The sequence below is a fragment of the Corythoichthys intestinalis genome, chromosome 15 (assembly GCF_030265065.1).
Source record: "Corythoichthys intestinalis isolate RoL2023-P3 chromosome 15, ASM3026506v1, whole genome shotgun sequence".
NCBI classification, from domain to species: domain Eukaryota; kingdom Metazoa; phylum Chordata; class Actinopteri; order Syngnathiformes; family Syngnathidae; genus Corythoichthys; species Corythoichthys intestinalis.
Window position 1 is genome coordinate 12858798 of NC_080409.1, and position 17888 is coordinate 12876685.

At 40.3% G+C, this 17888-nt stretch overlaps 1 protein-coding gene across 3 annotated transcripts in view; it reads left to right on the forward strand.

Moving 5' to 3' along the window:
• The first annotated feature begins 7910 nt into the window (after window positions 1-7910).
• The window catches only part of rab11fip5a (RAB11 family interacting protein 5a (class I)), a 54797-nt gene continuing 44819 nt past the window's right edge, over window positions 7911-17888 (forward strand). The window contains exon 1 of one of the 3 annotated variants that reach the window (XM_057859324.1): window positions 7911-8444. In XM_057859324.1, the coding sequence (XP_057715307.1) occupies window positions 8101-8444 (344 nt within the window). In that variant the 5' untranslated portion in view covers window positions 7911-8100. Of the gene's footprint in view, window positions 8445-10986; window positions 11258-14695; window positions 14833-17888 lie in introns of those variants that run through there. The other 2 variants (XM_057859325.1, XM_057859327.1) reach the window with 2 other exon arrangements.

Sequence of the window (17888 nt, forward strand, 5' to 3'; positions counted from 1 at the left end):
AACACACACCTGGTAAGAATTGTCATGATGTGCATCATGGCTCGGTCAAAAGAGCTGTCTGACGACCTGCGATCAAGGATTGTTGATTTGTATAAAGCTGAAAAGGGATACAAAACCATCTCTGAAAGTCTGGATGTTTATCAATCAACAGTCAGAGAAGTCTACAAATGGAGAGAGTTTGGCACTGTTACTTCTCTCTCAAGGAGTGGCCGTCCACAGAAGATGACGCAAAGAGTTCAGCGCAGAATACTCAGAGAGGTAAAAAAAAGAACCCTAGAGTGTCTCCCATCCATTATATGTAAAACTATGGCCAAGAATGGTGTTCATGGGAGGACTCCACAAAGGAAGCCAGTGCTGTCTAAAAAACATTGTTGCTCGTTTATTGTTCGCAAAAAGGCACTCGGACATTCCACAGACGTTTTGGCAAACTATTTTGTGGACTGATGAAACCAAAGATGAATTGTTTGGGAGTAACACACAACGTCATGTGTGGAGGAAAAACAGAACAGCTCAGCAGAACAGCAACACCTAATCTCCACCGTGAAGCACGATGGAGGGAGCATCATGATTTGGGGCTGTTTTACTGCCTCAGAACCTGGACAACTTGCAATCATTAATGGAAGAATGAATTCAAAAGTTTATCAGGATGTTTTGCTGGAAAACCAGAGGCCGTCTGTCAGACAGTTGAAGCTAAAAAGAGGATGGATGCTGCAACAAAACAATGATCCAAAACACAGAAGTAAATTAACTTCTGAATGGTTTCAGAAGAACAAAATACATGTTCTGGAGTGGCCAAGTCGAAGTCCAGACTTGAACCCCATTGAGATGCTGTGGCATGACCTAAAGACAGCGATTCGTGCCAGACGTCCCAGGAATCTGACTGAACTACCGCAGTTTTGCAGAGAAGAATGGGCCAGGATTAGTCCTGATTGATGTGCAGTGGCGGACTTGGGAATTTTGGGGCCTGAGGCGAATATATCTAGGGGCCCTCTTCATGGGTCAAGGGTTAAAAAGGTGAGAAGGGTGTGGAGGAAATATGTTCCGGTACAGTAGGGCTGTCCTAAACGACAAAATTTCTCCTGATTAGTCAGCTGACTAGTTTTACGATCGGTCGAGTTATCTAATAATTTTCTTTTTTCCTAATAATTTAGCAATTAAATTTTTGTTGACGCTTATTATTTCACAAAACCATTTTGGAACACTAAAATTCTTTATTAAAGTACAAATAATCATGCAAATAACTATAATTAATCACAAATAAACAATGAGCTTAAATGCTGATAGCATTTACTAGTGCAAAAGAATGGAAAGTAAACCAATTCAGAGCACTGACTTTGCCTTTCCAACGTTATTCAAAACAATTCTTTTAAAAAATTCTAGCATTATTATTATAGTATACCAGTATATATAATAGTAGTATAATAACTATAATAATTATTCATTGCTAATCATACTTGTCATAAAGGGTGTCATTTGAAAGCTGTTCTTAGTGTAGAATCTGTATTCTGTAGTATTTACTCAAAATATTATAACATTAATTCTGAAGTATGTGGGACTCCAGAAATCATTATTTATATGACGGATATGACGAACATGACGTGCTTTTATTTTGAAATGTTCACCGGAGATATGTTTGCTAAACCACTAACCGAAAGCTTTACACTCTGTAAAAAAACATTCCTCACCATTGCTTGTGGTGTCACTAACAGATTATTTTTTTTTCGTTAGCAAATGCTGTTCACCAGCTGTTGAGTAATATTGTATGACTGATTGGAACTGTACTGCATTGTTTCACCACAGGGTGTGCTCAAAATAAACGATAGCCGACGTGCAAAGTAGCAAGTATGCTGTAAAAATAGCGAGCTTATTGGCGTGAAAAACGCGGGAGAGCTAAGTGAAGCTAACGAACAGCTAAGCGGAGCTAAGCGATGCTAAACAGAGCTAAGCGAAGCTAAACGGCACTAGATGAAGCTAAGCGACTGATACTCAGTCCGTCATCGTGGAACAGTCCATTGTAGTGCGTGTGTGTGTGGGAGAGATAATATAAATGCAGCATTCAAATGGCTTTCTTTTTTGTTTTGTTATTTGTTTGTTTGATATGCTGACATAATTATACATGACGAATAGTTGGGGGTGCTGCTGGCTCCGGTGGCCCAAGCCCTTGCTCGTTGGGGCAAGGGCAGCTGGTTGGCGGCCCCCTACTGGTTGTGGGCCTAAGGCGATCTCCTACTTCACCTGAATAGTAGATCCGCCTATGTCGATATGCCAGACTGATCTGCTGCTACAGGAAGCGCCTGGATAAAGTTATTGCTGCCAAAGGCGGGAGGGCACAAAATATTAAATGTGATGGTTGAATTACTTATTTTTCCCCCTTCCGTCATTGTATGCATACTATCCTCATTAAAATATGAAAACCTATAAATGCTTGGGTGGTTTTAGTTAAAGCAGACACTGTTTTTTCATCTGTGTGATTTTGACAAAGATCAGATCACATTTGATGGTTATTTTAAGCAGAAATGTGAGAAATTTCAAAAGGTTCAGGTACTTTTTTCATACCACTCTAGGTAATCTCCATTTACACTTTCTGCTTGACTTCTTGTTTATTTTGGTCATTTCCTGTAGTCTTGGGGTCATTTCTTGGCAATATTCTTTTTAAAAGTCACTTCCTGTCGATTTTGGAATATTTTTGGGTCACTTCCTTCTGATTTTGAGTCAATTCTGGGTGGCTTCCTTTTATTTGGTCACATACCATTGATTTTAAGTTATTTCTTGGTGAGTTTCTTTATATATTAGTCACTTCCTGTTGATTTTGGGATATTTTTGGGTCACTTGCTATTGATTGTGAGTCATTTCTGGGTGGGTTCCTACATAAATTGATTACTTCCTGTTTATTTTGGGACATTTCTGGGTAAGATCCTACATATTTTGGTGACCTCCTGTTGATATTGGGACATTTTTGTTAGACTTCCTATTGATTTTGCATCAGTTCTATGTGATTTGTGTTTACTTTGGTGACTTCCTGTTGATTTTATGTCATTTCTGGGTGACTTCCTGTTTATTCTGGTCACATCATGCTGATTTTTGGTTTCCTTTATTTCCAAAGCTTGTTAAACTCTAACTGGTTTTCTGTCGGTTTCAGCAGTAGACATCCCAATCCATTTGAAGTGGGTTGGTTGGCAGCAAATTATCATACATCTGCCAGTGACAAATTCATTTCAGTTCTTTCCATCATCTCCTGCTTTCGTGCCCGTATGAAAATGACCACAGGGCGGCCATCTTGGTAGGGGCGATGAATGGTATTTCCATGCTTTGCCGCGAATTGAAATGAATTAATCACTTGTAGACATCTAATCCATTTTCAAGCGGGATGCTAGCAGCGAACAGATGTTCATTTTGTCACTGCCAACCCTCCCACTTCAAATGGATTGGACATAAGCACAGTCAATGGCAGACGTTGATGAAATAGCAGATTCTTTGGCTTTGATGAAGTTATCTTTTAAGTCTGTCCATCTGTCTATCTACATATCAGAGATGTAACGGTACACACAAATAACGGTTCGGTACTTACCTACGTAAGTTTGATAAACGGTCTGAATTATTTCTACCCTCTCAAACAAAAAAAACGTTACTACAAATCGCAAAGGACTCAAGACAACAAGAGAAGCAAAACAAGGATATGCAAAGTTTGTTCTAATGGCAAAAACTGAAAAGCATCTGTTATTAAAGTACGAAATAAATAGAAGTCAACATCAAACTTGTGAATTTGTGTGTTAATCATTCTAACATTCTTTAATTCAAAGTTTATGTGCAAAAATAGACAACACACGCTTTTTTGTATGGATCGACTGAGGTAACAGTTAAAGTCAGGTGGCACTCGACAGCTGGTAAACTTTTTAGTAAACATAAGATAGAGTCGTATGAAAAAGTCATATGAAAAGTCAGAAGCTATTAACTGACAGCTGAGGTGGCATTTGACAGCATTCGTGCCGCGGTCCTCCTCGCCAGCTGTTTGCTCTCCCTTTCACTCTTGTGGGCGTTTGATCGCTAGTTTGATACACTCCCGCTTTTTTGGTGAGGTTTTTTGTGTTTTGTCATTATTGTATCGTTTTTGTTCACCACTGTAAATAAGAGCACTGAAGCAGTAGGGGTAAGCCGCCATTTCTGTTCAACCTGTTTTCTCCTGTTTTGTTTAGAATAGGAAGCTAGGGTAGTGGCTGTCTTTTTGTTCTTTCCTTTTTACGATCAGGGTTTAGCGAGCGGGTAGGGTTTAAGTGTAGTTCCTTTTGTTTGTTGTTTTGGTCTGGGCTTAACCTGAAGCCACGCGTCTTCCGCATTTTGTATATATTCATTGCGAGTTTGATTACTGTGAATAAATTTGTGTCCACTTGTAAAGTTGTGTGGCTTATTTTATGTTACGCCCTTCGCGAGCTGTCCTTGGGATGTAACACCATTGTACTATCATTTTCAATGTTGGATTACATGCGGTTAACTGCAAACTATTACCAGTGAACATACCCCCGTACAAACGACATGTTTTTATACTGGTTAAAAATACTATCAGCAAAAAATTACAAAACCGGAAAAGGCATCCCTTGAAATAGCGCAAAAATAAATACTCATTCAGTTTTTCAATGACTTCTGCCTAGGGCTACAGCAAAATAAACATATCCTGATTTGAAAATATAAAATTCACTCCCAAAAGTGTTAGTAATACTGCATTTGATGGTTCCCTCTTTGTACATTTGCCATAACTATCCTAGTATTGATCAATGATAACATCTTCGTCTGTTTTAATTTGTCTTCTTTTCCCCGTAATCTTAGTTGTTGGTTAAGGCACGTTACCGCTACCACCACATGGAGTAAAGAAGGACTAACTTAGACATGGATATATAATTAAGTATATACACTCAAATGTATTTGCCGTCTTACTGCGTGTACCTAACTGTTATACCCTTAAATACAATACATATTGTTACCGACATCCCCAAGGGGGCGCTGTTCTTTTTCAATCTGACCGCATTACAAAGTTAGCACAGAAGAAGGGCAGAGAAAAAGACGGAGAGAAGGCAGATGTTGGGGAAGTTGCGCGGGAGCACCGTGTTGAGTGACAGGATGTTCCCCAAAGTTTTGTTTTGTTAAAAAAAAAAAAAAAAAGTCTCCACTGAAAGAGCCATCCGTTGTGTCCAAGTGTTTTTATACACCTTGGCGTCCACTCAAAGGACAACCAGACAGAGGGGCGGCGAACGAGCCACAAGAATCGCCGGTCCACTAGACCCTACCACGGTTTGGAGGTGAGAGCACCATCATTACCAGAAAGTACAAATTGGTAACAATATGCATACAAATATGAATACAAATACCAATACACTCCATCCATCCATCCATCCATCCATCCATCCATCCATCCATCCATCCATCCATCCATCCATCCATCCATCCATCCATCCATCCATCCATCCATCCATCCATCCATCCATCCATCCATCCATCACTTTCTGTTGATTTTTGGGCAAGGGCGTAGGTTTGCATAGGGACGGTAGGGTCATAAGTTCATAACACTAGAAACTTTTCAGGATGCTCATTTTGTCCCCACCAACTTTTAAGCAACCTTATATGCATGATATAATGAGTTCAGTTATATAGGTCAATTAGGTTGTCTTCCCATATGTTGCATGGATAGAATTGACTCTACCATTTTTAAGTGAAGTATTTTCATTATGTTTAAACCTACATTTACCCCTTTTCACTTGCTGAATATGCCAGTTAATTTCTTCCCCCTAAAACGTATGTTTCATTGGCTGATGGCTTCACCCACCCCCAACGCACACACGCACGCTCACACTCACATAGCCCCAACAGAAATACATGTCAAAAAACATGCCGCCTCCTTCACCCCCTTCGAAAAGGAGGGATATTAGAAGTTTTTTTTTTTTTTTTCGGCCAGTAGCAGCCACTGCAAGTAATTTACTGTCAACTTAACCCTTTGTACTGACTCCATTTTGAAATCTGGAAGAAGGCTCACCGAGAACAAGTTGACAATTTATTCGGGTCGACAGCGATCAAACAGAAAGGGAAAACAGACACAGACTCAGGCGAGGACGCAAAGACACCCCATCACACGTCAACAAAAGGTTCCCGAGAAAAATAACAACGCTTAGTTAAACATTCAGTCTTTTGAAGGCTCTCACGGGGCGGGCCGTGGGCAGGAAGAAGGGTGTGTTTGGGATTATTGTCTTCTTGTGGATTGGACAGGAGGATTCGGGAGTTACTGTTGTCAGGGCAACAAGAGTTGTGGATTTTGCCACCTCAGCATCAAAGGGGCTCTTGGAGTCTTATCAGTCGTGTTATCAGTTGGATATCGGTCGTTCTCCGGTTTTCCTTGTGTTGGAACAGGGTGTCCTGCCATTTCCTTCTGGACTGTCCAGGAGAGCTGATTGCGAGAGTTGGTGGTGCAGATGTAGGCTTGTCAGCGTCAACCTTGCTCAGTTAGATGCATGACGCACACATTGGGCTTCCATGATAAGAAGGCGTCATGTATCTTTTATGCCCTATATTCTGCTTGTTTTCCTTAAACTATGGTATATGTGCTATTTATTTTATATTGGGTGTGTTAGAGTAATACAAACAGTAAACCGGTAAATACGAGAAACGATACTATTCCCTGATTGATTATATTAAGTGTGTTAGAATAATTCAAACAGTTAGACGGTGCCTACGAGAAAAGGTACTATCTCCTTCAACAGTTGGTGAACTCAGCTGGAAACTATATAGAACTAGAAAAACATGAGCAAGAAGCTGCTTGGGGGGGGGGGGTGCTACATAACCTCATATGCTGCTCACACAACACCATATACACACAACATACCGTATTTTTCGGACTATAGGTCGCAGTTTTTTTCATAGTTTGGCTGGGGGTGCGACTTATATTGTGGAGCGGCTTATGTGTGAAATTATTAACATATTATTATATCATTTCACATGTTATTTTGGTGTTTTGGAGTGACACTGATGGTTTGGTAAACTTGTTAGCATGTTCTTTATGCTAAAGTTATATGAATAACTCTTCATAGCTATGTTACGTTAACATACCGGCCACGTTTGCATTTCGTTGTTCATGCATCATGTAACTTTATCATACTGTACACTTATTCAGCATGTTGTTCTCTATTGTATTTTTATCTTAAAATCACCTTTCAAGATGACATATCTATTCTATGTGTTGGATTTTACCAAGTAAATTTCCCCCCAAAATGCAATTTATATGTTTTTTTCCCTTTTCGTGGTTGGTCAGACTTATAGTCCGAAAAATATGGTAATCATAATAAATTATTACATGAAAAACATTTTTTGGGGGGGGCGAGTTACCCACACTAGCGTTGTAATTGACTGGTCGATCGTGATCGACGCACTGAGCACCCCTGATTTAGCATAATAATTAATCAATTATTAATTAGGTTCGTATTCATGAGAAATGTAGCCCTGACCCCCGTTCACCCAATCTTTTCTGTTTTATTAATGTCCCATCCCAAACAAAAAGTGTACATACAGATTTTGCTGTTATATCGTCCCTACCAATTTTGAGACCAAACCTACGCCCTTGATTTTGGGACATTTGAGATCACTTCCTGTTAATTTAAAGTCACAGCAGAAAGATGATTGGACGGGCAGCGTAAACTTCCAAAGTCACAGAGAGCCACAGTAGAAGGATGAAAGAGCCACACTTGGTTCTGAAGCCGCAGCTTTCAGACCTAGAAAGCAGACTAGAACGCAGTTTCTCGAATGGCACTGACTCAAAATGGCCGACAAGCGAGAACGACAGTCCAAATTGGCTCAGAGCGCGCTTTTGGCATCTGTTGTATATTGGTATATTCTATCTGTGAAGTGCACGTGCTGATGTTGCAGGACCCGGAAGTGCTGTGAGAGGAGGGAGTGAGGATGGAGGAGGCGTGACGTTGCTGCCCGCAGAGAGGCCGAGAAGCGAAGCGAAGCCCACTCCAACGGTCCATGTGAAGCTTTCGGGACCCGAGGAGTGGTGGGGGGCGGGGGTGGGGACGCGACCAGCCGAGCAACCACCCTAACCCCTGCCGGGCCGGACTCCGCATGGAGCAGCAGCCATGGATGCCCACGCACGTCCAGGTGACGGTGCTCCGAGGCCGGGGTCTTCGGAGCAAGGGCAAGCACGGCACCAGCGACGTATACACCGTCATCCAGCTAGCCAAGGAGAAGTACTCCACCCGCGTGGTGGAGAAGACCACCGAGCCCGAGTGGCGCGAGGAGTGCTGTTTCGAGCTGCAACCCGGCGTCATGGAGTCGGACGGCGCCCGGGACCCGGAGCTCGTCCTCACCGTCATGCACCGCGCGCACATCGGCCTCGACGTCTTCCTGGGCCAGGCGCTCATCCAGCTCAGGAAGATCTTCCACGAGAGCCGCGGCGTCAAAAACCAGTACGTAACGCTTGCAGTCTCTTTTCTCCCGGGGTCCGTGAAAGCAGCACGGTTTCTCTCATCCACATTTCAGAATGGCTGGAAGGATGGAGAAATAAAGTACCGCTGCTGCATCGACACACCCTCACTCGCGCCTCGTTTCGAAGCTTCTAGAACGCACACTCGTTTGTTTTGCGGGTTGTTGTTGACGCTGGGTGGGATTACGCCGGATTCCCCTGTCCTAATTCCGAACGGATTATCAAAACAAACTATGAGAAGATTCAAAAAGATTACCATTTGATTCCAATTTCTATGTAGTTTTTGCAGAGGAAAACATCTTTTTAGGTTGTACTTTTCAGGTAGATGCGCCTGGTAAGGAAAGCCACAAATATTTACCGCTTTAAGTCCTATTGACGATAATAGACGTCCAGTCATGTGGCGTGCAATCATCTTTTTGCTGTGAATTGAAATTACTTTATCAGGGGTAAACGTCCATGACAGCCAATGAGTTAATACTGGTATCTTAAGCATTTCCAGAGAACTTCCATCAAATAACTGAAAAAAATAATTGGGGAAAAAAACACCTTGCATAACTGCCTCCTCACATCACCTCAGTGAAAACAAACAAAAATAACCCACCCAAAAATTGAAAAACTGCAGAAAACATGAAAAACTAACTAAACACAAGAAGCGAAAAAAAAAAAAAAATTGGAAAAACTGCACCACTGGGGAAAAAAATCTACGACCCACTCAGCGAAAAAAACACAAAAACAACAATAAATAATAAACAAACTTGAAGAACCACAGACAATGTGAAAACCTGAAAATAAAAACAAAAAATGTAAGAGATTGTAATTTGTAGACGTCCAATCCATTTGAAGTTGGAGGGTTGATAGCGAATGAACGTTCATTCCACTACAAACTCCACCATAAGTTGACATGACAGCTCCCACAGACATTGCGCCACGCCTTCCCGTAGGGGGCCAAAACAGGCGGAACGTTGAGTTGGCTTCTACTGTGATAAACACACGCTGCGTTCCAACGCCGGATTTCAGTTAAAACAGGAAGAAAGTTTTACTGCATACAAGCAGGCAAGTGTGTTTCTGGAGCAGGGGTAGCCAAATCCGGTCCTCGAGGGCCCCTATCCAGCTTGTTTTCCATGTCTCCCTACTCTAACACACCCGACTCAAATAATCAGGATCGTTATCAGGCTCCTTCAGAGCTTACCGATGAGCTGATTATTTGATTCAGGTGTTTTTAAGGAGGGAGACATGGAAAACAAGCTGGATAGGGGCCCTCGAGGACCGGAGTTGGCTACCCCTGCTCTAGAGTGATTTGGTTAAGGATTTAATGTAATTATTATATTAAATAGTACCATGCATGCACTTTGAAACATTGTGTAAAAAAATCAATGGCTAAAATTAGTGTAACTTTGGCTTGAAATATTTACGTAAAATGAATTATAACTGCCCGTTTTTTGCTTTTAATCAATAATCTAGACTGTTTTATGTTCATATGTATATAAATTATGCAATTTCAGCATTTTTTTACAAGAATTTTTCAACTTAAAAAGGTCTTTCTTTCAAGACGGCACCATGTTGGATTACACAATACCGTAACTTTGGCTTGAAATATTCACATAAAATGAACGATAGCCTCCCGTTTTTTGCTTTTAACCAAGAATCTAGGCTGTTTTACATTCATATCTATAGAAATTGCGTGATTTAAGCATTTTTTACAAGAATTGTCAAGTTAAAAAGCTCTGTTTCGTTACGGCCGCCATGTTGGATTACACAATACTGTCACTTTGGCTTGAAATATTAACGTAAAATGAACAATAACTGTCCGTTTTTTGTTTTGCTTTTTTTACCAAGAATCTAGACTGTTTTACCTTCATATCTATAGAAATTCCGTGATTTAAGCATTTATTTACAATAATTTTCAACATAAAAAGCTCTTTGTTTCGTGACGACTGCCATGTTTGATTTTGTATCTCTACACATGACACTTAAGTTGCTATTTCTGTCAAAAACATGTTAAATTTTGCTTTTGATCCTGAAAATATAGGTGATTATCTCTGCATTTGGGGATTTTTTTTTTGCATCAAGCGTAAAATCGGAGAATTTTATAGGCATTTTAAGTTTTGCTATATTTATATAGAAAATAATTAAGATTTTATTGTGGAACGACTTTGAATTTTTTGATGCCGCTGCTCATGGAGACTCATATATGCCTAAGGGGGTGCCTGATTTGATTTGATGGATCTGAAAATATTTGAATTTTAAGTTTTTTAAAATAGGCCCCCTACAAATCGGCCCCGTGTCTCTTCAGCTGATAGTGAAGTCTATGGTTCCACCACAAAACATGAAAATGAAGAAAAACTGGGGGGTGGAAATCAACAGGAAGATGCCACTAAATCAACATATGTTTATCTGCCCCTGCCAGTCCAAACGGATTGGTCGCTATCAGTGGCAGCCAACGAGTTGGCATGTGTTGCTGCTTCCCTGTCTGGCATAAACAGGAAATGACAAGCCCTTCCTTGTCCCACAGTCCCCTGGACTACAGATATGGTCATGTCCAATCAGGTTTCTGCTCTGAATTTAAGTTTATCACTAGAATGAATGTGCGTTCATTTGCTGCCAGCCTCGCCATTTCAAATAGACTGAAAGTCTAGCGCCATCAATGGCAGTCACTGTGTAATAGCAGATGCTTTGACATTGATAAAATAATCTTTGGATGCAAAATAAACTAGTTATGACTTCATTTGAATGTCAATGCATTGACTTCGATGGGAATGACGCGCCTACCAACATGGCCGCCCAGATGTACTGTAGGTAGGGGTAACATGACGCATTACTGTGGTTCAGTGGTCCTAGTGATGCTACAATATGATTCTGTTGAATTTTATTTTGTGTGTTGCATCGATTTTCTTGTGCGCTGAGTACGTGCAAGCAGTGCGCGATTGCACACGCGCACATCTTAGAGGAAACATTGGTGGCAGCCACCTTTCCCACTTCAAATGGATTGGACGTGAATTGTTAAATGGGTAAATAGCAGATGGTTTGACATTGATGAAATAATCTTTGTTGCTAGTTATGACTTGATTTTAATTTAAATGCATTGACTTTGATAAGAACGTCATCCCTTCCAACGTGGACGCCACCCGAAGGCCATGTTGATATGGGCAAAGAAAGGTCTTTTTGTTCCTCTGCCATCAATTGAAATGAGTTCCAATGACTTTGAAGGTAACTTCACCCCTACCAACATGGACGCCAGCCGGAGGCCATGTTTGTAGAGGCAAAAAAAGTCTTCATGCTACCACTGTCAACTGAAAATAATTTAACTAAAGTAGACGTCCAGTACCATCCTTTATACTTTAAAGCAACACTAGGTAAAAACTTTAAAAAATATTTCCATGACATTTGTGATATCATGACGCACAACTAGTTGAAGGACACCTCTTTTATATCTTGAGGGAGTCTGTATTGCTTTCACCGGCACTAATTCACTTTGAGGAAGGTGGCAGGAACCCTGCCACACAAAAAGAACTACAAATGTACTGACTGCTTTACAGCATACGTCACTTACCCCTTTTCCCATTCATTATAAAGACGGAAGTGGATGCATATGCTTTTGCACAAATTCTGCAAAGATGGCAGAGCAACAAGAGACAAAAAGTTTTTTGTGGGGAGGAAAAAAAGGAAGGCCACCTGGATATACAGAATGAACATTGGCTTTCACTCACTGGCGTGACACCCCCCCCCCCCCCCCCCCAACCAAACTCATCAGTGCTGAGGAGTTCCGGTTTGGTGGCGGGGCTAGCCACACTAAGCCACAGGTTGCTACCCGTCAATGCTATTGTTTAGCCACAACTGGATTCATTACCTTATTACTATTCGTCCTTCACACAGCCGCTGGAAACAAATGTTGTTTAATCCATCTGCAGGCGACCGAGAGATTGATTTTTGATTGATTGATGATTTTAAGACACTGCAGGTGTGCGCTGGTACTCATGGGAAATGCAGCGCTGGTCCTCTTGGGAAACGCAGACTTCCTTAAACCAAAACACAACCGCTTTTGTCCACCAGCATCGCTAAAATCGACCAAAACTGAAAAGTTAATGGTGTTGCTTTAAATGGATTGGACGTCATCGCCGTCAATGACAGACAAGGAGTAAATAGCAGATGCTTTGGCACTGATAAAAGTTTTTTTTTTTTTTTCAAAAATGTGTTGCGAAATAGGCTAGGTTGGACTTCAGTTTCAATTTCGTTGCATTGACTTTGATGGGAACGTCACCTCAGGGCGGCCATATTGGTTTGGGCGATGTAAGGCCTTTACTTGCCCTCAATTGAAATGAGTTCATCACCAGTGGATTTCCAATCCATTTAAAGTGGGAGGCTGCCCTCCCACTTTAAATGGATTGGACGTCTAGCAATGTCAGTGGCAGCCAATGAGTTAAAAGCTTCAGGTCATTTCTGTTTATATGACTTTGCTTCTTGGAAGGAGGAGGAAGTAAAAGTCCCAAATGGGCCGCTGAGTAGGAATGTGAACTCCACCTCGGTTTAGGGGAGGTACCACACTTCTATTGTTGGACGGGAAACTTGAGTCCACGCCCTGCACAGAACCGCGCTAGCCTCAAGAACTACTCACATACTCGCAAATCACTCTATTGTTGCTTTTTATGCGTCTGTTGAGGGTCACTGATTTACTGTTGTACACCAAAAAAAACATGCGAGGGTGTGGTTAAGGCTCAGCCGATTCCTTTTGATTCTCACCTTGGACCTGCAAAAAAAAAAAATGATTGGCCCTAAATTCTTGATTGGCTCAAAAATTAACAGACGGGGGTCTAAACTAAAGGAAGTGACCTGTAAGTCCCCAAAAACTATGGGAAGTGATTAAAAAAACAACAACAACAGGCTGTGACCCAGAATGCCCCAAAATATATTGGAAGTGATCTAATCTCAATCGGAAGTGATCAGTAAGTGCCCCAAAACCAATAGGAATGAGCAAAAAATTCACCGAGAAGTTGCCAATGAACAGGAAGTGACCTGGAAAAATCAACAGGAAATTATCCAAAATTCACAGGAAGTGACCCAGAATTTCCCAAAAAGTAGCGGAAGTGATCCAAACTCAACAGGCAGGTGCCCCAAAACCAATAGGAAGTGACCCAAAATCAACAGGAAGGAAGTGACCCAGAATGCCCCAAAATTTACTGGAAGTGACCCAATCTCAATAGGAAGTGACCAGTGAGTGCCCCAAAACCAAAAGGAAGTGACAAAAAAATCACTTGTAAGTGGCCAATGAACAGGAAATGACCTAGAAAAAACAACAGGAAATAATCCAAAATTCAAAGGAAGTGACCCAGAATTTCCCAAAAAGTAGCGGAAATGATCCAAAATCAACAGGAATTGCACCGTGCATGCCCCAAAACCAATGGGAAGTGACCAGTAAGTGCCCAAAAACCAAGAAGAAGTGACCCAAAAAAATCACCCGGAAGTTGCCAATGAACAGGAGGTGACCTGGAAAAATCAACAGGAAATTGTCCAAAATTCACAGGATGTGACCCAGAATGTCCCATAATTATTAGTAGTGATCCAAACTCAACAGGCAGTGACCCAAAATCAACAGGAAGTGCCCCAAAACCAATAGGAAGTGACCAAAAAAAATCAACAGGAAACCTAGCAAAACAACAAATTATCCAAAATTCACAGGAAATGGCCCAGAATGTCCCATAATTTGCGGTAGTTACCCAAATTTCACAGGAAATGACCCGTGTGTCCCCAAAACCAACAGGAAGTTACCCCAAATCAACAGGAAGTGACCAATAAAAATTTAAAAACTGAAGAATTTTTTTTTTTTTTTTTTAAATACAAATTTCATACAATATTGCTATTGCCATTTTATTCTTTAAGACTTTTTAAATATAGTAAAAATCAATCATGATAAAGGATGATTATGCTAACAAAATAGACTAGAGCAGGGGTGCCCAAGTCCAGTCCTCGAGAGCCCCTATCCAGCTTGTTTTCCATTTCTCCCTCCTCCAACACACCTGACTCAAATAATCAGGATCATTATCAGGCTCCTGCAGAGCTTGCTGATGAGCTGATCATTTGATTCAGGTGTGTTCAAGGAGGGAGACATGGAAAACAAGCTGGATAGGGGCTCTCAAGGACTGGACTTGGGCACCCCTGGACTAGAGGCTACATTACTCAAGGGTTGGGGCTAGGTTAGCATCTAAAATGTATTCTTGCTGTTATGCTAGTATTAAAGTGACAGCATTCCAAATTGTGCGTGAGACTCCGCCTTAGAACGCACCATTGTTTTCTCTAGCATTCTTCAGTCTCAGTGTGTGTTTGTGCTCGGTGCTGAAATGGAGGTCAACGTCAGGACAGCATGAATACTTAACCTGGTACGTTGAAATATTTGCTTTGAAAATGCTAACCCCAAAAGCTAATTGAACATGTTAAGCCGTCGCTAGCTATGCATGCCGTGTAAACAAGAATTGCTACAGTAACAATATACATAATGAAATTTATATTATACTGTAGTTGCTGATGATAGACGTACTGTACAATCATGTGGCGTCCGATCATCCTTCTGCAAATAAGTTCATCACTAGTAGTCGTCCGTTCCATTGGAACTAGAGAAGGATGCCGGTAAGTTCATTCGCCACCAAACCTCCTAGTTCCAATGGATCGGATGTCTAGCGCCATCACTGTCAGACAATGAGTTAGAGTTAGCCAGCTATGTTTTCAAAGTTAAATATTTCAAAATATCAGTAGAGAGATGTGTACTTAAAGCACAATATTAAAGCTGTGCTCCATGTGCTAACCTGTTTGTCAACTTTTGTTACCTTTGCTGTTAGACAGCTGTATTGAAAAATGGATTGGTTAACCCTTTATAGGGTCAAAGAAAAACACCAAAAGTTAGAATTAGCTTGTGCTATGGCTAAGTCCACATGAACACATTTCCAGGGCAAATTAAGCATGGGCCAAACTTATTAAAAACTTACTTATTTATGATTCTTATTTTTGGAATGTATGTATAAAGTTGTAATTTTATTTAAAATTATTTTTAAAATGTATTAGCCCTGTGAGGATAAGCGGCATGGTAAATGTATCAAATTTATTCCCCATGGCAAAATATGTGCAGCCACCACTTTATTTATTCATATAATAGTTATTATTTTGTTATTTTTTATACAATTATACAAAATTTGATCACCCAGAGAAAAATGTGCATGAGTCACACATACTGTATTACTTACATGTACTTATGTGTACCTTTACTACATTCACTATATTACAAGTACATTGACCTGCGTATACTCGTACTACAAGAATGTCTACTTGCGAGTATTTTTACTCCAAGAACGTGTGCATATGTGAAACTGTACTACTTGTACGTGTACAACAAGAACATGTACTTGTGTGTACTTGTACTATAAAAATGTAAATATACAGTATTTGAACTTTAACTACTACAAGTACTTGTACTTTTGTGTACCGTAATCTTCGGACTATAAGACGCTACTTTTTTCCTTCATTTTGAATGCTGCGGCTTATAGTCCAGTGCGGCTTATTTGTTGGTTTACTTGGGTTAATAAGTAACACTTTATTTGACAGCGGCATCATAAAACTTTCATAACACTGTCATAATTACGACATGACACTGTCATGGGCATTACTGAATGCTTATGACAGATGTAATTAAGTATCATCCAGCAAATCATGTACCAACTCCATTTATGTCCAGCTCGGATCTTTTACATCAATTCAAAAGTGAGATAATTTGCCGGATAACAATAAATGACATCTGTTATAAGCATTCATTAATGCTCTTGACGGTGTCATGTCATGATTATGATTGTCTAATGACAGTCTTATGGCGCCACTGTGAAAGTGTTACCAAATACCATAACTAGCAATTACTGAAAAAACAGCAACAGTAACTTGAAGACATAATTAGCATAGAACATGGATTTTGATTTGTTATTTACATCTGTAGCGCTGCAATGCATGCTAGGAGGCATGATGGACGACAACAGTGTTGATAGTAGGGGGCAGCAAAGGTCGACCATCTCCCCCAAGGATGCAGTGATGGCCAAATGAAAGTTTTTGAAGCAATGAAGCTTTGCAGCCAATTGGTTCAAGGCTTCATGTTGGTTCATTTGGTCTTATGACAGTCGTATGATGCAGCCATCAAATAAAGTGTTACTGGTTATTATCTTTTGGTGTAAATATCCCATAATACAGTGAGGACAGCTGCGGCTTATACCTGTAGTCCACTGTGGCTTATCTATGAACAAATGCCGTTTTCGTGCCAAATTTGAAGGGTGCGGCTTATAGTCAGGTACGTCTTATAGGGCAAAAATGATGGTACTTGTATTACAAGTGTGTGATTTTATGTATTCTACTACTTCAAGTATGTGTTCTTGCCCTACTTGTAGTACAAGTACATATACTTATGTGTGTACTTGCTCTACAAGAACATGTGGCGGAAAACACTCAGGTGACTTGGAAGTTCCGCTCTATTTGACCAAATTTCAAAACTACCTTGTTTCGATCCAAAAACTCCATGTAGCATGTATCATCAAGTGTCAAGACACAGATGTGAATGGCCACAGCTGGATTTTGTGGGGATTTTATGGGTGTAACATGGTAATATAACAAGGGTCGCGATGCAGAAATCGAAGACATCAAGCAGTGGTTGAGATTTTCTACTAGAGCTGTCAAACGATTAAAATTTTTAATCGAGTTAATCACAGCTTAAAAATTAATCGTAATTAAATGCAATTCAAACCATCTCCAAAATATGCCATATTTTTCTGTAAATTATTGTTGGAATGGAAAGATAAGCCACAATACGAACATAAACATTCAACATACTGTACATAAGTACTGTATTTGTTTATTATAACAATAAATCCACAAGATGGCATTAACATTATTAACATTCTTTCTGTTAAAGGGATCCACGGATAGAAAGACTTGTAGTTCTTAAAAGATAAATTTGAGTACAAGTTATAGTAATTGTATATTAAAACCCCTCTTAATGTTTTCGTTTTAATAAACTTTGTAAAATTTTCAGTCAAAAAATAAACTAATAGCTCACCATTGTTGACGTCGCCGAGCGGGACGTCACATGGGCTCCCTGCCGTTCTTCCACAGTGTCTTTAACTACGTAAGGTAGTGATTGAAAATTTGAAATACACCTCAAGGTGTCAATGGCAAGTTTTAAATTAATTACAGATGTAGCCAAGGCAAAGTCTGAGTAAGTTTTATGTGTATTTTGCATATCTATTTTGATGGGGAATGCCAGTTTTCTTTGCATTGAGTGCTTTTCTTTTTGTAACATTTTTTTTTGGAGAGAGGAATATAATTTTTGTTGTGCTTTCACTAAATGATACTGTATCGACTTAACTGTTCCGCCCAAATGCATGATGGGACGTTGGACAACCATGAC